This window comes from Lycium barbarum, chromosome 6 (genome assembly GCF_019175385.1).
Source record: "Lycium barbarum isolate Lr01 chromosome 6, ASM1917538v2, whole genome shotgun sequence".
NCBI lineage: Eukaryota > Viridiplantae > Streptophyta > Magnoliopsida > Solanales > Solanaceae > Lycium > Lycium barbarum.
Window position 1 is genome coordinate 75,455,795 of NC_083342.1, and position 26,451 is coordinate 75,482,245.

At 38.1% G+C, this 26,451-nt stretch overlaps 1 protein-coding gene and 1 long non-coding RNA gene across 3 annotated transcripts; one reads left to right on the plus strand and one right to left on the minus strand.

The window, feature by feature from the left end:
* Nucleotides 1-1,559: 1,559 nt before the first annotated feature.
* On the minus strand, nt 1,560-6,712 carry LOC132644233 (uncharacterized). 2 transcript variants are annotated; one of them, XR_009583830.1, is made up of 3 exons: nt 2,561-6,712; nt 1,892-1,953; nt 1,560-1,803 (listed from the first exon to the last, which is right to left on the minus strand). It is a non-coding gene; the product is annotated as an uncharacterized LOC132644233 (long non-coding RNA). The 2 variants fall into 2 exon arrangements; XR_009583831.1 differs by having other exon boundaries at nt 2,469-6,712.
* A 17,111-nt stretch (nt 6,713-23,823) lies between these two features.
* LOC132644094 (uncharacterized) lies at nt 23,824-25,048 on the plus strand. The gene is made up of 3 exons (XM_060360648.1): nt 23,824-24,369; nt 24,625-24,691; nt 24,921-25,048. The coding sequence occupies exons 1-3, from the start codon at nt 23,824-23,826 to the stop codon at nt 25,046-25,048; spliced, it is 741 nt and encodes a 246-aa protein (XP_060216631.1).
* Nucleotides 25,049-26,451: the final 1,403 nt, after the last annotated feature.

The window sequence follows — 26,451 nt, forward strand, 5'->3', positions numbered from 1 at the left end:
AGTCTGACAAGTATCAATAATCTCAAATCTCTAATAACAAATCTAAATCCTGAAAATAGGTTCAGTCACTAATCCAAAAATCTGGTCCAGCCCATAACTGATCCATGCCACAATAAGGGTACAACAAAACATACCAAATCAGAAATAAAAATCCACACGATGATGCAGAATAAAATGTAATGATGTGCAATGCAGTTCAATGTGCTGGCCAAATACTCCAAACCTGTACACACATACTAAATGGTATTGTTTTCCCCAATAGTCATGACCTGCAGGGTACCCATGGTGTCCATGTACCACTCGTTTCGGAACGAACCTCAAACCACCAACTCACAACTAGGCCACATTGTCCCCCCCTGTACAAACTGCCTTAATAGATGTATATGTTCTATCTCAAATCTCATCAACAATGCCTCACAATTGAATCACAATGAATACTCAAAAACACATATCAAAGCCAGAAACAATGAAGTACAATCATAGTAACACAAGTCATAACAAGACTCACAGATAATCTGTTCAGTGATAGTCTAAGTATGTAACTATCTCAATCAGTCCGTGAAGGGTATATATGAAGGCGTTCTTTTCAACAATTTCAAACCATTTCCATAATGTATGAATGTATGAATGCAGAAATGGGTGCAAACATAGTAAATGAATGTACTAAAGTAACAATCGAGGTACAAGAAGTCATAATGCCATAAGTCATATCAAGATTTAGATCGACTCAATAATGGAATGAATCATACAAACCATCTGAACCGTCATAAAGAGTCTATAACACCCTTTACTTCCAAGTATAGCAAGTACACCTCACAACTATGTCTTGTGACACCAAGTGCTCCATTTTCTCATGTATCATCAGCACCAAGTAATAATTTGATATCAATATACATGAGAAATGAAAATGTATACCATGCACAATATCATCAAAATTATACAACGGAACTAAAGCCTAGTCTCATTACCTTCCTTTCTCCGATGATAAATGTCATAACCAGAGAGAGATGAGTGCAATGCGTATCACAACACAAAAATTAAAGTAACAAACCTAATCACCATAACAGGGCCACAAGACACAACCAACAACACGAGTATACATATTAACTCCTTCTTTCCCATATCACAACAAATATACCACCTATTCAGTACCACTACAAGAAAAATGGCTATTAGCGAAGGGAAATGTGGTCCCTAAAAGTTTGTTTATGGTCCTTAAAACTTATTAGCGACCAAAAAAACCTGGTCGCCGCCCGTCCTTATAGGCTTCGCCGCTAAAGGTCAACAACGACGAGATTTGTCAACTGGTCACTAAAGACTACTAGGGACGTGAAAATTTCTGGTCCCTAAAGGTCGTTTAGCGACCGTATTTCCGGTCACCCTACCAAGATCCATAGCATTGAAGAGATTATATCTGGTCCCTGTTATTCATTAGGGACCAAGTTTACGGTCCTCAAAGTATGTTGTTGACAACACAATTTGGTCGCTGAAATTAATTTATGGGACTATAAATTGTGGTCCTATATTTTTCGTGTACCAAAATTCTAGAATAGCATAAATTTATAGCATAGAAAATGAAATTCACATAACAAGGTTTAGAAATAAACCCCATTAGCAAAATTATATAACAATAATATAAGTCATTGTACTGTTCACACAATCCTTCAAGAAATCTAACATCTGTTACAAAAGAGTTATAATTATTCACCTAACAACACTAAAAGAAAATGACAAGAATCTTGTTAACTTGTATCAAAGTCTTATTTTCCTGCAACTTCACTTATTAACCAAACACTTCAATACCTGCAAAAGATATAAGATATATTATTTCAGTGGAAAATTGTTTAAATAATATTTGTAAATTTGCGTCTGAAGTTATTTAAGCACTCACCTAACACATTCTATCGAGTGTAACTAATGCCCTTCAAAGTCAAAACATCAATATAGAAGGAGCTGCAAGAATATAAACAACAAAAAGTTAGATGTCAAATAAACGACTTGAATTTATCTTCTGGCAAATCAAAATTGTCTTTATCAATTATCAAACTAAATAGAGAATAAATTGAAAACCAGATTTATCTTTTTTCAACAAACCACACTAATATATTAAACTTGACCTCAAAGAAGTTTAACCAACAACAAAAACATACCCAAGGTATTCCCACAAGTGGGGTCCGGGGAGAATAGAGTGTATGCGGACCTTACCTCTACCTTTGGAGGTAGAGAGGCCGTTTCCGATAGACCCTCGGATTCAAAAAGCTTAACCGTAAAAAATAATAATCCTTTCAAATTGTACAAATATATGGTAACATGATTTAACCATCCAAGTCATCACTTCTATTTCATGAATGTATGCTCAGTTTGATACATCTCGGCTTTTCAGGGTAATTATAATTCAAAAACCAAACAACATAACAAGATAAGGCCCTTTCACATTTCAATTCAGGTGCACGGATGCATTCATTTACCTATATTGACAAATTCACAAAAGCCGGGTACCCATCGCGGCCCCTAGCCGGGTCGTGACACTAAACCGAAAATACGAACACGTTGGTACTACCTTAGTATGTTCTTCACTGTATTGGTCGTTCTCCTGCAAATGTAACCAGCTCAAGCATTAGACAAATAAGCCCTTTGTTCTCATGACCACAATAGAACCAAAAAAATAAATCATTACCTTCAAATGTAACCAGCTCATACATTTAGACACCAGTAATAACCTTAAAACAAAATTCTTTAGCAAGACAAAATGTTCTTCAGCATTGGAAGAATTTTGTTGGCATTAAAAGAACATTCTGAACAACTTTAAATAATTTTCAATTCTGCACCAAACTTCAAGCTTTAAATGTAATATTATTTTTGTGTTCAAACTCATGTATTATACAATTCATTTAGCTGACATAAGCCAAATAGTACTTACATTAGCTTAAGGAGAAATCTAAAATCAAACCTTAAAAAGAAATATCAGATGAAAGCATATGACTGCTTACCCTGTGTTTATCTTAATTCATGTCATAAGGGAAAAATTAAAAAGAAAAGTAATAGTTTAGCACCATGAAAGGACATAGTATACCACCAGTTTCAACGGGGAACAACCAGCTTCAACGGAAAAAGAAAAAGGATACCGCTTAATGATTAATCCTTTGATGATGGTTCTGACTTCTGAGATATGTATAGGTATTTAGCACTACCTGTGACGAATAAGGATACCACTTAATGATTAATCATTGATTCAACATTAATCCTTTGAAGCTGTTTCTTGAAGTAAACAATATGCATCGATCCAGTTTAGAAAAAGTGAAAACTAGTTATTTTTAAAGTTCGATTTTCAGTTTTTATGCCCACCCCTACCTCAAACTCAAAGTATCTCAAACTGCAATTTTATACAATAAACACAAGCGAAATTACCTTACTCATGGACATAGTAATTCTTGAAAAAGATTAAATTTTTCGGTTTTTAGTGTTACAGTACCTCATAATAGGTCATGGAATCCAAATGTTAAACATTTCGCAGCACTTATAGTTGTAACCCAATTAACAACGAAGTTACAAAAAAAGCAATATAAATGAATTACCTAGATCACAGACGATAGAGATTTCATACACACACTTGGCAAACCAAGAGAATTTGTGATAATAAACACCCTAAATCAGAAGAAACGGGTCAAGGCGTTCATTCGTCGATAAATGAAAAGAAATAATTAGCTAAAGAAATATCAAAATCACACACTCGCATCCATAAATTAAATGAATAAAAAAATCCACATTTATCCCCAACGTAGAGAAGCAAGTAGTTCATTGTCCTTATTGGCCTAACTTTAGCTTAGACAAACACCAGGTTCGAACTGACCTTTCTCATCTTGGAGTAAACTGATAAAACTTACAGTAAAAAGTGCCAGCAGAGAATTGGAAAACAGAACTAACTTCAATCAGATACACATAGAAGCAGAATTAGAGGGTCAGGTCAAGCACTTGTAAAGCTTTGAGTAAGCTTTACAAGCTATAATTTTTGTATGCACTTAGTATAATTAGAAAAGTGATATTTAGTAACCCATAGTGGGAGAACAGCAACGGGAAGATAGATTAACCATGTTCAAATAACAAAGACACACACTAGTGAGAACATCTATGGAACCAACAGCTCAGCACCAACAAACAATACTAAACAGAATAGTCATAATCGTCATGATAACTTAGCTGAACTAAAAAATTAAATTGGCCAAATTAAAATCAACTCACCTACACAATATTTAATCAATAGATTCTGAGCATCTCGGGCAACACGAACATGTGGGGGCAACATTTCTTTAATAATTTTTATCATAGTTGTTGAGAAGAGATACAATGGTCAGTATAACCAAAGAAAGTTAATGAAACTGTCACTTAAATCAAATAGTAAATTTGCTAAAATAAAACGAGCTTCGGAGACTATCGACCAAATTTTCAATATCATTTTCCGCAATATGAATCATCAACTCGTCATTCTAACACAATGTCAAAGACATTATCTCAAAGGATTACATAATGCATATAAACAATAAGAAGCAGGAGTTAAAACACTTTACCATTATTATTGTTTTAGATTAGGTAAAGTAAAATTTCATTAAAATTGCATCCAATAAAAGCTGAGAATTACCATTAACATGTATTTACAGACCATACATATCAATATGCCCTCCAAAGCTTGACTACAAAGAAAGGCATCATGAAAGTACATTGGTTCACTATCCATCTCAGGATCATAATAGAAAATCTATCAAATTGGACAATGTTAGGCAAAATCTATGTTACAGCCAGAAAAAATGACTCTTGAACTTCAAAGTATTTCACATTGTAATTTTGTGCAGTAAACACGGGATAAATTACCTTTTCCATCGACTTAGCAAATTTTAAAAAATTAAGCTGCTCCACTTACTCCTGATAAGGATATGATAACTTCATCTTATTGGGAAGAAATAAGAGGAAAAATGTTTGTTGATGACTTCATAGTAACGGATTTATACAGAAAAGTTAAAAACAAAGAATTAAGAATTTACAATAGTTAAGAAGAAATAAATGTTCTAAACTATAAATGCTTGAGTAATACAAGTATACAACTAAATCTTGTGGTAGCTACATGAAATAGAGGCAACCTATATAATTGTTGTTTAATTTGTGTCAAAGAAAATATATGTGAGTTGTTCTAACTATATCCATAGTAAGAAACGATGGCGATGATCACAGATATAATATCCTTTTACGAATTGAAGCCATTAATTTCATCCTATCATCTTGTCATTACAAGCACTGGGTTGTTTGTGATTTTTCTGTTACATGCTCTGTGCTATTTAATAAATCAGTCAAAAGTTCAGCAAACTACGCCAAGTATCTAACACATAAAACGACATAAACATTAAAAGGTCTCAATGTTCAGAAACCTACTTATTGGGTATTTCTTAATGCAAGAGGCATGATTCTTGATAACATATGAGCTTAAAAATAAGGCATTACATATATGAAGTCAAAAGCACAAGGGTAATGTGTGTAGCTCCAATATTTTTTCACTGACAATCTTATAGAAAGTTAAACACCACATGAGAAACTCCTAACATCATTGAAATACTGTTGCAATTTATATTTCATTTAGATGTTTATCTGAAAGTGTTTAATTAACTTTTTGGGAAGAAAATGTGGCATTCTTATTTTAGCCATTTTTTTATAATCCATCTGTTGCAGAATAATATTTCAGTCCCTAGTTTGACTTGAGTCAACTGATATAGGTGGATGCTACCTACATGGATACCTTATGCGAGACATTTTGTAAGTATATAAGCCAACACCTGAATAGACTACAATCCAAAAGATAATCTCTTATACCCAACAAAGTTCAGCAAAAATAAGATTTTTAAGTAAAATTGCACAATTAGTATCATCAATTGATGGGTATAAACAAGATCTCATTCCAAAAAAAAAAAAAAAAATAGACCCGACAAATTCTCAACTTTCCCAAACCATATAAGGTAAATTGTTTTAGCACAAACTTCTCATTCTTGAATTTGTCACCACATAAGGAAGGATAATCTTAGATTTTTATTTTTATTTTGTTTTTTTTGTTTTTTCAGAAGGTAATCTCAGAATTTGAAGAATAAATGGAAGAGAAAACATTAACACTTGCTCATGTAGTGAAAGAAAGAATTCATATACATACCTACGAAACCAAGAAAGCTGCAAAAATAAATACCCTAAATCAGAAGAAATAGGTAAAGCATTCATCTGCCCAAAAAACAAAGAGAAAATAGCTAAAGAAGCACTCAAAATCGCACACGGCGTCCAACTGCAGTATACACATAGTTCTTTAAATTCTCCTCCTCGACGCCACCGTTAACTGTCGTCGAAGACAATGATGATTCAACATTTATTGATTCCACCTCCTCAATATCCGATGCCATTTTTTATATAATTGAAATGGAATTTAAGAATCAATATGGAATTTGTATGAATTTGACAGTGAAATTTGGATTCTAGGGTTTTTCTAGGAAGGAAAGTGAGAGGGTTGAGCCATTATTTTTGAGGAAGAGTAAATCACCAATAGCAAGAGCAAATTACCAGGAGATGAACTATTAGGTTTTGGATTTCCTCAAAGTGATGAAGGAAATATTGGAGCGTGAGTTTTTATTTCTATAATAATAATTTTAGGTGTCTTATTTTATTATTTTCTGATATTATAAGAGATAAAAAATAAGTGGTGCCTTTTTTTTTTGGTTGTCCCCGCTAAAGTATGATTATTAGGGACCGGATATCCATATGTTTAGGGACTAGATGTGGGCTCTTCGCTAAATATTGGGGAATTAGAGACTAGGGAAATTTCTCGTCCCTATAAATATATTTTTAAGGACGGGATTTATAACTCGTCGTTAATTGTTGGTCGCAGATAAGCCTTTTTCTTGTAGTGTACATAAAGTAATGGCGACAAGCCCATATAATCAGAAGTCATACCAACTTAGGTAATATCAAACCATACATCTTGTCCGAAGACCTAATCATGCTTTCTCTCATAAATTCCACACAATATATACATTTCACTAATCAAAGTCTAACTAAAGTAAGCCATAACCTACCTCAAAGCAGATTCGAGCAATGGAATCACTTCGCAACAACCTTTCCCTTTTGCAATGCCTCAGAATGTTCAAAGTCTAGAAATCATGATGCTAAGTAAGTAATGGAGTATTAATTCAATAATAACAATTACGGGAAGACAGCCCCTCCACTTCTACCCTTAATCAAAGGTTCACTTTCCTTAAGGCATGCTCATCCTACTTCTAGTCTCAACAATCATATTAACTCCATTTATGGGTTCTATAATCAATTCAACCCTACAATTCTGATTTTAGCCAAAGTTCTCATTTTTATTGGAACCCTAGGTCTCAACAAGCAATTTCCATCATTGAATAACTAGTTCTCATGCTAGGAAGTGATAATCTCTACTCTTAAATGATTAAAAAACATAAACAACAATAAATAATGACCCATTAATATTCTAGGGTTTTCTTAGCATTTGTATTCTACCCTTCAATTCTCATTAAGGGTCTTTTGATTGAAACAAGAATCTAATATGAACATTAAGCGAAGAAAGTTAGTGATTAAGGCTTACCTTTGATGGAGAATAGTGTCCTAGCCTAAGAAGTTCGCCTCTATGCTCTTGGGAACTGTTTTGGGGATTATGAGAAGTGTGGGCATGAAATAACTACTTAAACTCGTCATTAAACTTAAGTAGTCTTCGTTGTAGCGACCAAGTGTTACACCTCGGAACTTTGCGTTGCTGAGTGGTGAAGGGACTAACGTATGCTAAGGTGTACATAATGTCCCTACAAGTAAGAAGGGATACTTAATAATTCTCATTAAGATTTTAAATAATTTAGAAGCAAGGGAGAAAAGTTCGTTAAATGAAACTCCACTGCACTTCTGCGAAACGGGGGTTCTATGGCCGTTCTTTGTACCGTCGGACGAGTCGACGCTTCATCGATTGTGCCATAGAATTGAGCTAGAGCGAAGACCATTCGACGAATGGGTCGACGCTCCATCGATCAATTCGACGGATCGTCCTTCTCACCGTAGAATGAAAAGAAACGACAGATTGCTCACTGGAAATTTAACGACTTCGATGATTAGATCGACGCTCCGTCGATCGTACCGTGTATCTCGGTCGGGATTGATTTCATGAATTAATATAAAGACCCCTCCTTCATTTTATTTCATTTCCATCTCACTCCTCCACACACCAAGAAACCTCTAGAACCTTCTCCATCATTCATCCACAAGAAACTAAGGGAAAACCGAGATCAACTACACCAAATCCATGAAAACCCAAGGGAAGCAGATTAGGGTTTTTGAGCAAGAAGACAAGTTCCACTCAAAGGTTGTTCATCCATCATCCAAGGTGAGTTTTATGGTATTTACATGTTATTTAAGGTGTTGAAAGTTGAAACACTTGGATTGTAGAAGGAGGTAGAAAATGGGTCATAAATATGGAAATAGTGACATTGTTGGGTAAAGGTTTGGATTGAATCATGATTATCGATATGTTGTGATTGTAATGGTGTTATAAAGGTCAATTAGACCATGGAATAAGTATTATATATGAGAAAACGCGATAGTGAGCTATAAATATAATTATGGAGAAATTGAAGGGAAATGGTGACTTGTGATAAATGTAGATGATTGATGATTGTTGTTGCGATATTGTGAATATTGTTATGAACATTTGGGAGTTAACATAGAATCTGGGAAAAGTAGTAGAAACAAAGGAAATGTTGCCCAATTTTCCCTAGAAATAGTAAAATGTTCTTATAGCCGAGTAACTAATGTTAATGCGAATCCTCTTGAAGGTAGAAACGCGAGTATCGAAGGAGGACGATCAAGTGATAGAATAGTTAAACAACAAAGGTATGTGAGGCTAGTCCTTTCTTATATGGAATGAATCCTATAGTATGACTTTCCTTCCTCTACATGAATCTCTTAAATTACGGAAAACTATGAGCCTATGTCCATAAATAGCTACACAAGGTAAGAGTTAAAGTATAGAGATTCTAGATGTTCATGATATGATGTTCCTAAAACGTGAATGATGTCATTTATTGCTACACTCACCTCATATACTATTCCCTTCAAGGTGAGGCAGAATGTTAATGAGTGCTCCATAATGAAATCGGGGGATCACGACCTTACGTCACCCCGATAAGGCATAGTTGTCCTTGAGACTTTATGCATGCACTATGATAATCATATTATGATGATGATATAACACCGCACTTATTTGGCCGGGCAGTCACCGCTAAGGTGGGCAGCGTATACACCATGGCCAGATGGCATGGGCAGACACCACTAGTGGGCGGCATGAGATGATACCCCGGACGCGGGAGGCCTAGATGCAGGCTCATGATTATCACACCTATCCGATATGGATGGGCAGCTTATACATTTATGCATATATGATATGATGCTGATTATGAGTACGCTAGCATGCATCATTTCCTTTATATTTGAAAGTCAGATACAGATGTTCCTTATTGATGCTTTCCTTATTTCATTGACGTATCATTATTGTTTATGCCCCTCATACTCAGTACAATGTTCATACTGACGTTCGTTTCCTTTGGACGCTATGTTCATGCCCACAGGTAGACAGGGAGGTGAGCTTGATCCAGACTCGTAGTAGCTGTTAGCTGATTTGAAGAGCACTCAATTTTCCGGAGGTGCCATTGATTATTATCTTTGTATATATGTGTATGTATGTTGTGGGCACGACGGGGTCCTGTTCCGTTCATATGTCTAGTACTCTAGTAGAGGCTCGTAGATGCGCAGTGTGGGTAGTATGGTCCCACAAGTTTTTCATTGTATATATATATATTATTCTAATGACCAAAAGGCTTGTGCCTATAAAAGTATTTATGTTTCCGAATGAAAGATGATTTTCTTATAATTGAGTATGATTTTGATGAAAGAACGTTTAATGACCATGATAAGTAGTAGAACGAGGGGTGATCGGTGGTTAGCCCCAGGTACCCGTCACGGCCCCTAGTTGAGTCGTGTCAAAAAGTGGTATCAGAGCAGTTCAGTCCTAGGAAGTGTCTACGAACCATATCTAGTAGAGTCTTGTTTATGGTGTGTTCCACGCCACATTAATAAATAGGAGGCTACAGGGCATTTAGAAAAAATAACCGTCTTTCTTCTTAGGAGACTGTGCGATAGAGCTTTGTTATAAGATTTTCCCCTCTTAATAGTGTGTTATGATTTCAGAAATGCCGCCAAAGGGAAAAGCTACAGTTGCCCAGAAGGGCAAGACTATGACAAAAAGGTGGGTAGAAAGGGAGCCGCCAATGAATTTAGAAGAGAGCGAGTCACATAATGAGGCCCTATCCAATACTTCCTCTACCCCGCCCAATGTAGAAGAACAAGGAGGAGCTTCAGCTCCAGCTCCTCCACCGGTTGCTTCAGGTCAACAAGTGACCGAGGCAATTCATCTATTGACACAGTTGGTTGCCGCCCAGGCACAGCGGCAGAATACGGGCCCAAGTGATCGGTCAGCAAGTACTAGAGCCCGTGATTTTATGAGCTTAAATCCTTCGGAGTTTTTCGAGTCAAAGTCGGATGAAGACCCGCAAGGTTTCATCGATGAGATGTTGAGAACATTGAGAATTATTCATGCCTCCGAGACTGAATCTGTGGAGGTGGCATCTTATAGACTCCGAGATGTGGTGGTATTGTGGTATAATAATTGGATAGCATCGAGAAAAAAGAATGTGTCTCCTCCCGTTCGGCAAGAATTCGTAGATGCTTTCATTCGCCATTATTTGTCACCCGAGGTGTGCCGAGCTAGATCGGATAGATTTCTAAATTTGAAGCAAGGAAATATGAGTGCCCGGGAGTATAGCCTGCAAGTTAATTCCTTGGCTAGATATGCCCCGACTATGGTGGCCGATATAGGAGATAGGGTGCACAGGTTTGTGAGTGGCTTGGGGCCACATTTGTTCAAGGATTGTTTAACGGCCTCGTTGCAAGGAGGGATTGATATTTACCGAATACAAGCCCATGCCCAGAACTTGGAGGGACGACAGCAACCATAAAGAGGTGATCGCGACATTGATAGAAGGCAAAGCAAGAGGGCTAGATCTATGGGAGCAGGCAGTGATTATAGAGGGGGATCAATGCAGACATATTCTAGACATTCAGGCCAGTCGGTGACTAGTGCACCTCCTCGATTTATGGGTAGGAGATTTGATCGCTCCTTTCGTTCAGGACATGGTCAGAGTTCGAGGGCCTCAGATTCTCAGTTCAGGGAAGATTATAGTCAGAGGAGACCTTCAGTACCGCGATGCAGCCAGTGCGGTAGACTACATTCCGGACAATGCCACCAAGGTTCAGATGCTTGCTATGCCTATGGTCAGTTTGGGCATATGATGCGAGATTTCCAGTCGACGAGCTGTAGAGTTGGGGTTTAGCCCACAGGATCAGCAGCTGGTTCATTTTCAGTGAGTCGGATAGGGCAGACTCCGCAGATATCAGTAGGTCGAGGTAGAGGCAGAGGGGGAGCATCTACTTCAGGTGCCACTCGGCCCCGTGTGTATGCTTTAGCCAGACGACAAGATCTCGAGTCCTCCCCAGATGTGGTTACAAGTACATTATGCATATTTTCCTATGATTTATATGCCTTGATAGATCCGGGTTCTACTTTTTCCTATATTACCCCGTATGTTGCTGGTCGTATTGGGGTGAAACCTGAGCCTATCATACCTTTTGAGGTAACTACTCTGGTTGGTGATCCCGTGATAGCTAGACAATTGTATAAAAACTGTGTACTTGTGATATGCAATCACCAGACCAAAGCTGATTTAATTGAGCTGGAAATGCTAGATTTCGATGTGATTTTGGGTATGGATTGGTTGACCTCATGCTATGCTAATGTTGATTGCCGAATGAAAATAGTTCGATTTCAATTTCCGGGAGAGCCCGTGCTTGAATGGAAGGGTAATACAGCATCTCCAAAAGGCAGGTTTATTTCCTACCTTAAGGCAAGGAAGATGATAGCTAAAGGCTATATTTATCATCTAATTTGAGTACATGAAACTGAAGCAACGTCGCCAACTTTCCAATCCGTTCCGGTAGTGAATGAATTTCCGGATGTATTTCCTGATGAGCTTCCAGGTCTTCCTCCAGAAATAGAAATTGACTTCGCCATTGATGTGTTGCCGGACACCAAGCCTATTTCTATTCCTCCTTATCGAATGGATCCGGCAGAATTGAAAGATCTAAAGGCGCAGTTGAAAGATTTGCTTGAAAAGGGGTTTATTAGACCCAGTTCATCACCATGGGGAGCACCAGTCTTGTTCGTGAGAAAGAAAGATGGTTCCCTACGAATGTGCATCGATTATAGGCAGTTGAACAAGGTGACGATAAAGAACAAATATCCTCTCCCAAGGATTGATGATTTATTTGATCAACTACAGGGTGCCAAGTGGTTTTCTAAAATAGACCTGAGGTCAGGCTATCATCAAGTGAGGGTCAAAGAAGAAGATATTCCTAAAACATCCTTCAGAACGAGATATGGCCATTATGAGTTTCGGGTGATGTCGTTTGGGTTGACTAATGCTCCGGCCGTGTTTATGAATTTGATGAATAATATGTTTAGGCCACTCTTGGACTTGTTTGTGATAGTATTCATTGATGATATTCTGGTGTATTCTCGCACAGAATCAGAGCATGCAGATCATTTATGTATCGTACTTGGAATTCTTCGAGCTCGAGAATTATATGCAAAATTTTCAAAGTGCGAGTTTTGGCTGAATTCCGTAACATTTCTGGGCCATGTTATTTCAGATGACGATATTCGAGTTGATACTCAGAAAATTGAGGCCGTGAAGACTTGGCCAAGGCCTAAGACGCCTACAGAGGTTCGCAGTTTTATGGGATTGGCAGGATACTACAGAATGTTTGTAGAAGGGTTTTCCTCTATTTCAGATCTATTAACGAAGCTAACCCAAAAGTCCGCTAAATTTCAATGGAATGATGCTTGTGAACGCAGCTTCCAGGAATTGAGAGATAGATTAACCTCAGCTCCAGTCTTAACATTTCTAGAAGGGTCAGATGGTTATGTGGTATACTGTGATGCTTCCGGTGTTGTATTAGGATGTGTGTTAATGCAGCATGGTAGAGTCATTGCTTATGCTTCGAGACAGCCGCGGAAACATGAAAAGAACTACCCAACCCATGATCTTGAACTGGCTGCAGTTATTCACGCGTTAAAAATGTGAAGACATTACATGTATGGTGTGCATGTTGATATCTGTACCGATCACAAGAGCCTTCAATACATTTTCAAGCAGAAGGAGTTAAATCTGCGGCAGAGGCGATGGTTAGAGTTACTGAAAGATTACAATGTGAATATTTTGTACCACCCTGGAAAAGCAAATGTAGTAGCTGATGCGCTTAGCCGCCGGTCAATGGGCAGTTTATGCGAAGTTCCTTCGGAGAAGAAATAGTTGATTCATGAGCTCCATTAGCTAGCTAACCTTGGAGTATGTCTAATCGATTCAGGTAGTGCAGGAGTTAGTGTTAACAATCCCACAGTTTCGTCCCTGGATGTGGAAGTGAAAGAGCATCAGTATGAAGATCCCAGTTGAGCCAATATAGAGACACTCTTCATGAAAAAAAGAGATCTCTATTTAAAACTTCGATGGATGAGATTCTTAGATACCAAGGCAGGCTATGTGTTCCGAATGTTGCAGAATTGCGCCGATGAATTCTGGAAGAAGCCCATTATTCTCGGTATTCTATTCATCCAGGTGCAACAAAGATGTACCACGATCTCAAATTGATATATTGGTGGGATGATCACCTACCCCTTATTGAGTTTGCATAACAATAGCTACCTTTCCAGTATTCAAATGGCCCCGTATGAAGCTTTATATGGAAGAAAGTGTAGGTCCCCAATTGGATGGTTCGAAATAGTGGAAGTACAGTTATTAGGCCCTGAATTGGTTCAGCAAGCGGTAGAAAAAGTCAAAGTGATCCGAGATCGAATGCTGACAGCCCAAAGTCGCCAAAAGTCTTATGCGGACAACTGCCGGCGAAACTTGGAATTTCAGGTTGCTGATTGGGTATTTTTGAAGGTATCGCCAATGAAGGGGGTGATGAGATTTGGCAAGAAAGGGAAGTTAAGTCCTCGATACATTGGACCTTATAAAATTATCCTCAAGGTGGGTCATGTAGCTTACAAATTGGACATGCCTTCAGAGCCTGAGTTAGTTCATCCAGTCTTCCATGTCTCAATGCTCTGCAAGTGTATTGGAGATCCCACGAAAATTTTCCCAATAGCTGATGTGCAAGTGACAGAAAAGCTATCATATGAAGAAATACCCATTGTCATTTTAGACAGGCAGGTACGAAGACTTCAAAACAAGGAAGTAGCTTCAGTCAAAGTCTTGTGGCGAAACAACAACTGAGAAGAAATGACTTGGGAAGCAGAAGAGAGTATGAAGTTCAAGTACCCGCATTTATTCCAACCCCCAAGAGAGGTTCAAGATGAAACGCCAACAATATAAAGTATGTATGCTTACTTTTCGTGCTTTTGGTCGTGTGTGGCCAATTTATAGTTTTATTATGTTGTAGCCCTGTGAGGCAGGATTATTATGGGTTGTTGTGATAGGATGATAGCTCCATATTACAGGGGAAACTCTGGCGAAATTTTTGTAGAATTCTCGAGTACTTAACATTCGAGGACGAATGTTCCAAAAAGGGGGGAAGAATGTTACACCTCGGAACTTTGGGTTGCTGACCGGTGAAGGGACTAACGTAAGTTAAGGTGTACATGATGCCCCTACAAGTAAGAAGGGATACTTAATGATTCTAATTAAGATTCCAAAGAAGTTAGAAGCAAGGGAGAAAAGTTAGTTAAATGAAACTCCACCGCAGTTCTGCAAAAGGGGGGTTCGACGGCCGTTCTTTGTACCGTCGGACGAGTCGACGCTTCATCGATTGTGCCGTAGAATTGAGCTAGACCGAACACCATTCGACGAACGGGTCGACGCTCTACCGATCAGTTCGACGGACCGTCTTTCTCACCGTAGAATGAAAGGAAACGACAGATTGCTCACTGGAAATTCAACGACTTCAACGATTAGATCGACACTCCGTCGATCGATCGACGCTCCGTCAATCGTATCACATATCTCGGTCGGGACTGATTTCATGAATTAATATAAGGACCCCTCCTTCATTTTATTTCATTTTCATCTCACTCCTCCACACACCAAGAAACCTCTAGAACCTTCTCCATCATTCATCCACAAGAAACTAAGGGAAAACCAAGATCAACTACACCAAATCCATGAAAACAAGTGTATGAGACCTAGTAAAAGCTCATCACCAAGAAAACCCAAGGGAAGCAGATTAGAGTTTTTGAGCAAGAAGAGAAGTTCCACTCAAAGGTTGTTCATCCATCATCCAAGGTGAGTTTTATGGTATTTACATGTTATTTAAGATGTTGAAAGTTGAAACACTTGGATTGTAAAAGGAGGTAGAAAATGGGTCATAAATATAGGAATAGTGACATTGTTGGGTAAAGGTTTGGATTGAGTCATGATTATCGATATGTTGTGATTGTAAATGTGTTATAAAGGTCATTTAGACCATAGAATAAGTATTATATATGAGAAAACGCGATAGTGAGCTATAAGTATAATTGTAGAGAAAATAAAGGGAAATGGTGAATTGTGGTAAATGTAGATGATTGATGATTGTTGTTGCGATATTGTGAATATTGTTATGAACGTTTGGGAGTTGACATAGAATGTGGGAAAAGTAGTAGAAACAAAGGAAATGCTGCCCAATTTTCCCTAGAAATAGTAAAATGTTCTTATAGCCGAGTAACTAATGTTAATGCGAATCCTCTTGAAGGACGAAACGCCAGCATTGAAGGAGGACGATCAAGCGATAGAATAGTTAAACGACAAAGGTATGTGAGGCTAGTCCTTTCTTCTATGGCATGAATCCTATAGTATGACTTTCCTTCCTCTTCATGAATCTCTTAAATTCCGGAAAACTATGAGCCTATGTCCATAAATAGCTACACAAGGTAAGAGTTAAAGTATAGAGATTCTAGATGTTCATGATATGATGTTCCTAAAACGTTAATGATGTCATTTATTGCTTATACTCACCTCATATACTATTCCCTTCAAGGTGAGGTAGAATGTTAATGAGTGCTCCATAATGAAATCAGGAGATCACGACCTTACGTCACCCCGATAAGGCATAGTTGTCCTTGAGTATTTATGCATGCACTATGATGGGCATATTATGATGATGATATAACACCGCACCTATTTGGCCGGGCAGTCACCGCTAAGGCGGGCAACGTATACACCATGGCCAGATGGCATGGGCAGACACCACTAGTGGGCGGCATGAGATGAAACCCCGGACGCGGGAGGCTTGGACGCAGGCTAATGATTATCACACCGATCCGACATGGACGGGCAGCTTATACATTTATGCATATATGATATCATAATGATTATGAGTAAGCCAACATGCATCATTTCCTTTATATTTGACAGTCAGATACAGATGTTCCTTATTGATGATTTCTTCATTTCATTGACGTATCATTATTGTTTATGCCTCTTATACTCAGTACAATGTTCGTACTGACGTCCGTTTCCTTTGGACGCTGTATTCATGCCCACAGTTAGACAAGGAGGTGAGCTTGATCCAGTCTCGTAGTAGTTGTTAGTTGATTTGAAGAGCACTCCATTTTCCGGAGGTGCCATTGATTATTCTCTTGGTATATATGTGTATGTATGTTGTGGGCACGACGGGGTCCTGTCCCATCCATATGTCTAGTACTCTAGTAGAGGCTCGTAGATGCGCGGTGTGGGTAGTATGGTCTCACAAGTTTCTCATTGTACATATATATATATATATATATATATATATATATATATATATATTATTCTAATGACCAAAAGGCTTGTGCATATAAAAGTATTTATGTTTCCGAATGAAAGATGATTTTCTTATAATTGAGTATGATTTTGATGAAAGAACATTTAATGAGCATGATAAGTAGTAGAACGAGGGGTGCTCGGTGGTTAGCCCCGGGTACCCGTCACGGCCCCTAGTTGGGTCGTGACACAAAGGCCTCGCTGCAATGAAGATTCTTCGTTGCAGCGAATAGGCGCTTCGATGCAACAAAACCTGGGAAAATCCCACCCTTCGTTGCAGCGAACCTTGTTTTTTCGCTGCAACGAAGAATCATGATTGCAGCGAGGCATTTTTGACCAGTGAGCATGGAAATTTTACCACTTTTTATACTTAGTCTCTCAAAATTAGTCTAAGGCCCTATGAACACAAGCCAACAGCAAACCAAGTTAAAAACCCATTATAGAGTCACTTATAAGTCACAAAACACAACATACAACACAATCAACTTTTTAGGTCCGCTCATTTCTAGCCTCAGGAAAGTACTAGCAAGGGTGGAATGGTCAAAGCACGCACCACATTAAAATGACCATAACTCCCTCATCCGAAGGCGAAGTGTGATGTTTCTTTTTGCTATACCTTCATAATTATGATACGAATCTAATGGTTCAATCAAAACATAAAAAAAGGTCGTTTGATCAATATGGTGCCCTTAATTGCTAAAGGACTATGGAAAAAACATCGAATACGAGGGCGAGACAACCTGAATCCATATGAAACTTTTTGGAACCTCACCAAAACTTTTCGACAAGTCCAAAATCATCATACTAATTTGTTGGAACTTTCAAAACATCGACACGGGGTCATCTTAACCTGATGTTAACCGTGGTTAACTCTAACTCTTTAACTTAACTAGTTCCTCTACCAATGACTCAAATCGGACCCAAACCTTTCGGGAACCAAATCAATGACTTCACTAAGTCATAAATCATACTAATAGGAATTGGGGAAGGATCAATAAGGGTAAATAGGTCAAAACACTGTAACGACCAAATGGGTCGGTACAAGCATAAGGGAATCCACTGTGGCGGATGCGCAGTAGCGGTGGTGGAGCCACTCCCACAAGCCAGCTGTAGCGGACTCGATACTGCTGCAGCAAGATGACAGGTTTCCAGAATCATTGAATGCTAGGATAAAACCCTTAACTCTCTATCACTTCATTCATTCCTTTCTAAGCATTCTTGAGGTAAATTGGAGAGTTCTTGGCTGATTCTTCCTTGTGGTAAGTCTCCTAACCTAGTATTAATTATTTTAACCTTCCTAAGCTCTAATCCATGCCAGAAATCAATTAGAATCTAAGGGGGATAATGGGTTTTGATGATAACTTCTTGAAATGAGTTCTAGTCTTTTCTAAATGGAAATTATTGGTGGGTTTGACTAATCTAATCATAGAATCTGATGATTTCACAGCTAATAGGCTTAAATCTTCCATATGTATTGATTAATTTGAAGGTTGAAAAATTAGGTTCATACCCAAATTGGGGGTTTTCACTTGAATCTCGAAATTGACCCATTCTGACTCTCTCTTCTCTCTCCTACGTCCCTATGCAACCCTAATTACTAAACCCCAATTTAGCTATGGCCAGCCGTCACCGACGGTTGGTCAGCCTCCACCAACAACCAACATTATACACTACCCACCCCTCACTCACCCGCAATCCCATGATATTCAATCAACTCTCCTGTGTACTTCTTCTTCTCCAAACTATGCTCAAACACTCATGCATGGAACAAATCCCACGTCCAATGCCCACTGTGATCCCATACCAATGAAGGAGCCATCCCTGTTGTGCATTGGACAACTGCTGAAGTGTCTAGAATGGAGCAGATTGAAAACCTACAACATGCCATTGTTGGTAAGTTTTCTTATGGATGGCCGGAGTTAGAAGAATTAAGAACTATTATCCCTCAACAGTGTGGTGTGAAAGGAAAGTGTTATATTGGTCTCTTGAGAGATAGACACTTATTGATAAGATGCTCTTTAATGGAGGATTTCATTACTATGTCCTCGAAGGGTGCCTTTTGGTTGAAATCCAAAGATGGTTTTACGTACCAAATAAGGCCATTAATTTATGATTCTAATTTTAAGGTTGTGGAAGAAACGTCAATAGCCATGGCTTGGATCGCTTTTCCAAATCTGCTTCCCACGTATTTTGTCAAAGAATCATTGTTTACTTTGGCATCGGCAGTTGGGAAACCCTTATTACTTGACATAGCCACCATAAACAAAACTAGACCTAACTGCGCAAGGGTTAAGGTTTAAGTAGATTTGTTATCTAATCTTCCTAAGTTTGTTATGATGGAAATTGAAGATGAGAAGACTAAGTAGATTAGGGTGGTAAAAGTGAGAATACAATATGATCATTTACCAAAGTATTGCACAGAATGCATGTTGCAAGGTCATGCAAATGAGGACTATCGTGTGTTGCATCCTGAACTGGTGGCAGACACAAAAGAGGATGCAAAGTAAGAGGAGAATGAGCATGTGAAGGAGGATGTGTCAAATATGGCTACAACCTCTACAATAGGAAGAAGGATGAGACATCAGGGATGGAGATATCCTGTCCAGAAATATGTGCCTAAAGTTCTATCAAGTGGGAAGGTTGTTACTTATCCTAGAATAAATGGCAAAGGAAAAAAGATAACTAAGATTCCTGCTGATGCTGGGAACAAGAGTGTTCTTGCACCTGAAAGTGCAGTTTCGACACATAATAATTTTGATGTGCTAGAGAAAATCACAGAAGAAGAAGAAGTCAATAATAATGTAGAGAATAAGGGAACATGTGACACTTATGTGTTGGTCAAGGAGGTAGAAAATGGTAAGGAACAAGCTGTTCAATCTTTTGATCAGAAAGGAATGAAGGAGAATGATCAAAGTTTGGTTTCCTGTGTGGCAGTCAATGATGGAGAAGATAACATCAAAGATATAGACAGAAAAATGGATTTAAATGGTGAACAATCAGGTCAGACAACAAAAGATGGGCATAAAAGTGGGAGATATGGTTGATGAGGGTGTCATTGTTGTTGAGGAAGATGATCCTGACAAAAATTTAAAGGACAGAGGTGCAAGTGTGGGAGACATGGTTGATGAGGGTGTCATTGCTGTTGAGGAAGATAATCCTGACAAAAATTTAGAGGACAGTGTTGGAAGGTATCAGGATCTCATGAAAGAAAAAACATGTGAGATTACATGCCATTCTAAGTATGGACATGCCTCAGAATTTATTATGGAGTAGATAGAAAAGGCTCCAGATGGTGATGGTACATATGAACAGATGGAAAACATTGATGATTTGCATAATCTAGAATCATGTGAGGAAGAAATGCAGACTGAGGGTGCTGATAGGTTTGCAAATGCCAAAGGGGAGTTGGAGGTTGCAGATAGTCAAACAGATCAGATATTAAGTATTTCATTTTTGTATCAGGTCCAGGAAGCTGATGTATCTCCTGAAAATAACATGAATGAGGGAAATTTGAGCATCTTAATTAATGACAATGGCATTAGTTCGTTTCCTCCTGAGAGGGAGGTGATAAAGGAGTTGGAAGCTACACAAGTGGAAAAGGACAATGTACAGCCACTGGTCATTCAAAGAAAACATTCTCCTTTGAAGGAATTGCATGATGTGATCTCTCATAATATTAATGTGGGAGCTGAGGTGGAACATGATGAGGGCAAAAACAAATTCAAAGAAAGTGAAGAAGAGGCTTCAGTGGAGCAGGTTTTTAGTAATAAGGTAAAAGAAGCTGGCATCTCACCAAGATCTAGACAGAAAGGCTCTAAGAAAGGAAAGAAACAAGTAATCACATATACTATTCCTATAAGAGTAGTACCAAGGAGAGGTTGTAAGCCTATTTTTAAATGATGATGAAAACACTCTTTTGGAATATTAGGTCTGTGAACACACAACAAGCTTTTCACAGAGTCCAAATGTTGCACAAACATCATAAATTTTCCATTATAGCTTTAATGGAGCCTTTTCAACACTTTAGGCATATTCAGGGATTTAGAAGGAGGTTAGGCATGAGATATGCCCATTACAACAACAATGGTAAAATATGGTTCTTTGTAAATGATAATGTGGATGTGGAGATTCTGCAGGACCTAGAACAACAAAAAACTATAAAGCTGCTATTCCAAGAGTGGAATAAGTCACTTCTGGTAACAATGGTCTATGGAAAGCGTGATCATCTGGAATGAATCAGTTTATGGGATAGTCTGCATAGTTTGGCTGATCAAATGGAATTGCCTTGGTTGGTAGGGGTGAATTTAATGTCATTATGAATGAAGATGAGAAGATTGGTGGTTTACCTGTATTTCCAGATGAATATGAAGATTTTGCATTTTGTATTAATTCATGTGAGCTGTTTGATATAAATTATAAGGGAAGTCTGTTTACTTGGTGGAATGGGAGGGCAGGTAGTGACTGTATTTTCAAGAGATTGGATAGAATGATTGCAAACTCCAAATTACAATATTGGTTTGCACATATGGAAGTGCAACATTTATCCAGAACTGGCTCAGACCATGCCCCTTTATTACTTACTTGTGGTGAAATCTCACATCACATAAGGAATCCTTTCAGATTTCTAAAATTTTGGACAGAACATGAATCATTCTTAGAGGTGGTTAATCAGGCATGGATCACAGATTTTGAAGGAGATGACTTTATCAGATTTAAGCTAAAGGTGAAGAATGTGAAATCTGCATTATCTGCATGGAGTAAGGCAACTTTTGATGATATTTTCAAGCAACTAACAGTAAGGGAAGAGGTGGTGAGAATTAAAGAATAATTTTTTGAAGAGGATCCTACTCCTATGAACAGGATGGTGCTACAGCAAGCACAAGCAGAATTCAAGAAGTATGTTCACTTTGAGGATGAATTTTGGAGACAAAAGTCACATATGACTAGTTTTGCTGAAGGAGATAGGAATACAAGGTATTTTCACAGTATTGTGAATGGTAGGAGAAAGAGATTGCAGATCAAAAGAATTCAGAATCAGCAAGGAATATGGATAGAAGGGGAGTCACTTTTGGCAGAAGAAGCTTGTAGATTTTATCAACAGCAGTTCTCTCAAGAGGTTGATACATTAAACATTGAGTTTCTACAACATGTTCCTAGTATGGTTGATCAGGATACTAACAATCAGCTGGTAAGCATGCCAACTTTGGAGGAGGTGAAGAAGGCTGTGTTTGAATTATCTACAGATAGTGCTGGTGGTCCAGATGGTATGATTGGAATATTTTATCAGGTGTGTTGGGACATTGTTGGTGTTGATATATACAATCTTGTGAAAGCTTTCTTTGATGGGCAGACTCTTCCTAAGTCAATCACACATACCAACTTGTTACTATTACCAAAGAAGCATAACATTGAGACCTTTGTTGATATGAGACCAATCAGTCTCAGCAAGTTCATCAACAAGGTTATTTCTAGAGTGGTTCAGGATAAAATGGAAGGCATTCTACCTTTTCTGATATCTCCCAACCAGTTTGGCTTTGTTAAGGGCAGATGTATCATTGAAAATGTCATTCTAACTTAAGAAGTTATGACTGACATTAGACTAAGAGGAAAACCAGCTAATGTTGTACTTAAGCTTGACATGGCCAAAGCATATGATAGAGTATCATGGAGTTACTTGATCAAAGTTTTAAGGAAGATAAGATTTGCAGAAATTTTGATAGATATGGTTTGGAGGTTGATAGCAAATAACTGGTATTCCATACTCCTTAATGGTCAAGCTTATGGTTTTTTCCATTCCACCAGGGGTGTAAAACAAGGGGATCCACTCTCTCCTGCTTTGTTCATCTTATCTGCTGAAGTTTTATCTAGAGCATTGAACTCTTTATTTGAAAACAATGATTTTAGAAGTTATGGAATGCCCCAATGGAGTGCAAGTCTGAATCATCTGGCATATGCAGATGACACAATAATTTTTTCATCTGCTGATGCTAGATCTTTGGAGCTAATTATGGAGGTATTACAAGAATATGAGCAGGTAGCAGGCCAACTTATCAATAAAGGCAAGAGTTTATTCTATGTATACAGTAAAGTGTCCAATGTGCTGATACAACAGGTGGAGAATATTACTGGTTTTAAAAGAGGCACTTTTGCTTTTACATATTTGGGTTGTCCTGTCACACATTCAAGGAAGAGGAAAGCTATTTACAATGATCTGATCAAGAAAGTCAAGAATAGGCTTCAGACTTGGAAAGGAAGATTGCTATCATTTGGAGGAAAAGTTGTTCTGATCAATAATGTACTAATGAGTATGCCAATACATTTGTTGTCAGCTGTCAAACCTCCAAAATGTGTTATCAATGATATGCACAAAATATTTTCAAGATTCTTCTGGAATAATATTGAGGAAGGCCGAAGAAGACACTGGTCATCATGGCTAAACTTGTGTAAGCCAAAAGAGGAAGGAGGATTAGGATTTAGATCTTTGTTTGATGTATCTAAAGCCTTATGTGCAAAACTTTGGTGGAAATTCAAGACACCAAATACTCTATGGGAAAACTACATGTGGATCAAATATTGTAAAAGGCACAGTCCTCAGAATGTGCAGTGGAAGGGAGGTTCTCAAGTATGGAAGGCAATGATAGAGGCTAGAGATAGTATAGAACAAGAAATATGGTGGGTACCAAGGAGTGGAACTGCAAATGTATGGTTTGACAACTAGACAAAGCTAGGGGCTCTATATCACATTATTCCTGATGATTTTGTGATAGATGAGGGAGTACAAGATGTAAAAGAACTTATGTTGCAGGATGGTTAGAACATAGGAAGACTGCAGCAGTTATTCCCCATGGATATTGTGGACCATATATTAGAAGAATTGCACTTTCATGAACCAAAAGAAGAGTGGGATAGGACAAGATGGATGATGACAGCTTCAGGCAAATTCACTATAGGCATTGCATGGGAACTTCTAAGGAGCAAAGCAGTCAAGTCAGATGTCTTTAAGAACATGTGGATATCATGTGTACATTTTAAGATATCCTTTTTTTTCTGGAGGTTGTGGAAGTACAAAATACCAGTTGGAGAGGTAGTAAGAAGGATTGGGGTAGATACTAAGGCAACATGTTATTGCTATGATCATAGGCAATATGAAACTGTGGATCATTTGTTTGTTACAGGAAATGTTGCTACAAAAGTATGGACTTATGTTAAAGCTGCTGTTGGCATCACAACACAGTTTCAACAAGTCAGGCAGATTCTTCAGGTCTGGTGGAATGCAGATTGCCCCTCAATGTTCAGAACTATCTTTAAAGCTATTCTAATGGTCACTATGTGGCAGATATGGAAGTGGAGGAATACAGTTCTACATGGAGGGAAGATGTCCATCAACAAAGTGATTTATGAGATAAACATGATCACATATCGAATGTGTAGAATAAGGTTTCCAGTGTAGAACAACTTACCAAGATGCATACCTCAAATCCTACAAGTCTTTGAAGCATACAGGCCAAGAATTGTAAGCAAGATAGTGAAATGGGAATTTCCTATGCCAGGGTGGTTTAAATGTAATTCTGATGGAGCTTCTAGGGGAAATCCTGGACCAAGATCTGTGGCCTTTTGTATTAGAAATGCAGTAGGTGATTTCTAGTTTGCAGCAGCAAGAAGGATATCAGATGGCTCAAATTTGATGGCTGAAGCAAGGGCACTACATGAGGGTCTTAAGTATTGTGTTACACACAGTCTATTGCCAATTGTAATGGAAACAGACTCAATGACTATGAATATGATATTAACTGGATAGTGGGAGACTCCATAGAGTATATCAATGATCATAAATGATATTTCAAGGTTGAGGAGGGATAAGGAAGTGAGGGTGGAGCATGTTCTGAGAGAAGGAAATAGTCTGGCTGATTTTTTTAACTAACTATGCTTTTGATTTTGCAGGTGATCACCATTTTCATAGTTTTACTTCACTTCCTGTGAAAGCAAGGAAAATTCTAAACACAGAAAAGTCACATATACCATACATGAGGATCAGGACAGCTAAGGACCATCATATTCCTGGAGATTAATAGCAACTGGAGAACAGCAGCAACAACAAGGCTACATTTCAACATGCCATGAATAGCAACATGTACATGTATGAAACTATCTTTGGCAGGAGTACAAGAGTGGTATTAGCTTGAAAATCATTCTCTTGTAAGACTTCTAAAGATTGGTTCATTCAGGAAACTTGAGACAAAGTCAAACAAAGCTCAACATCAAGGCAAGGAGATAGCAGCTACATCTAAAGGAACATAGAGGAATTCTACTCCATCCTGGAAGCCTGAATATGTATTCATTTTGACTTTGAACCATAGCACCTGGTAAGGGCTTGTAGGTGTTTGAGATGGTATCAAGCCAAGGCCAGAGGATCTGCAGTAGACAAGCTTCTATATAGTCTTTTGATGTAGTTTACATTTCATTCCTGTTTCTTAGGATCTTTTTTCATTTGTTTTCTTTTGTTTTCTTTCTTTCCTCTATTGTACAGAAAACTTACTATTTTTAATAAAACATGCCAAACTTGGTTTGGTGGTTTTCATGCAAAAAAAAAAAAAACCCCATTCTTGAGTTAGTTTTGCAATTGATTAGTAGGATTGAACTCCTAGAATATTGAATTGCATATTTCACTTTCGAAATGACTGTTTTACCCTTGTGGGCCCATTTCCCCCTTTCTTCATAGTGAATTTGATTCAAAAGATAAGTATAGCATTATGGGTGTTGTTCTTCATTTCTAACATAGAATTTGAATATGATTAGACTTTGAGTATTTAAAGGCGCTACGAAAGGGCAAAGCTAAGATGTGATTGTTCATGGCTCTTGCTCGGTTACTGGGTAGGTTATGATTTACCTTATGGTTAGACGTCAGTTAGCAAAACATATATAGAGTTAGTGATTGTTGGAGAAAGCATGTTATGCCTTCTGGTATAAAGTTGGGATGGATTACTTAGGTCGGTACTGTTGATTGTGGCTTGTTTCCTTATCATAATCTGTTGGCTTGTTGCCACGTGTGTGATGCTAGACTTGATGATTAGTCATTTTATCATGATTGTGAAATCGTATTTCTCATTGTTGAGTATCGTCTTGTAAAGAGGAAGGAATTGATATGGAGATCGTTATCGTGATATGTGTCCATGTGTGGCACGATTAGGCATTGATATACTCTTGTTGACATTGATAGCATGTATGCATTCATTCTTATATATAGGGATCAGTTTGTGCGCTGCAACATATATATTTGATCGGGTTGCGAGTTTCACAATATATATTGGATCGGGTTGTACGTTCCGCAATAGATATTGGATCTGGTTATGTGCCACAATAATTACATGGACTTCGCAGGTCCCCCATGGATCAAGACTATCAAGGCATGGAGGTATTCCGCCCGGAGCATGTGTGTATCATTACATTGCATTACATTCATATTTATATATTC

What these genes read in the sequence shown, in the direction of transcription:
- LOC132644094 (XM_060360648.1), top strand. Translation starts at nt 23,824, where the DNA reads ATGGATATTGTGGACCATATATTAGAAGAATTGCACTTTCATGAACCA. An exon ending in GGAAGATGTCCATCAACAAA is followed by an intron (nt 24,370 to 24,624) that starts GTGATTTATGAG and finishes GGTGATTTCTAG; the next exon opens with TTTGCAGCAGCAAGAAGGAT. An exon ending in AGCAAGGGCACTACATGAGG is followed by an intron (nt 24,692 to 24,920) that starts GTCTTAAGTATT and finishes TTGATTTTGCAG; the next exon opens with GTGATCACCATTTTCATAGT.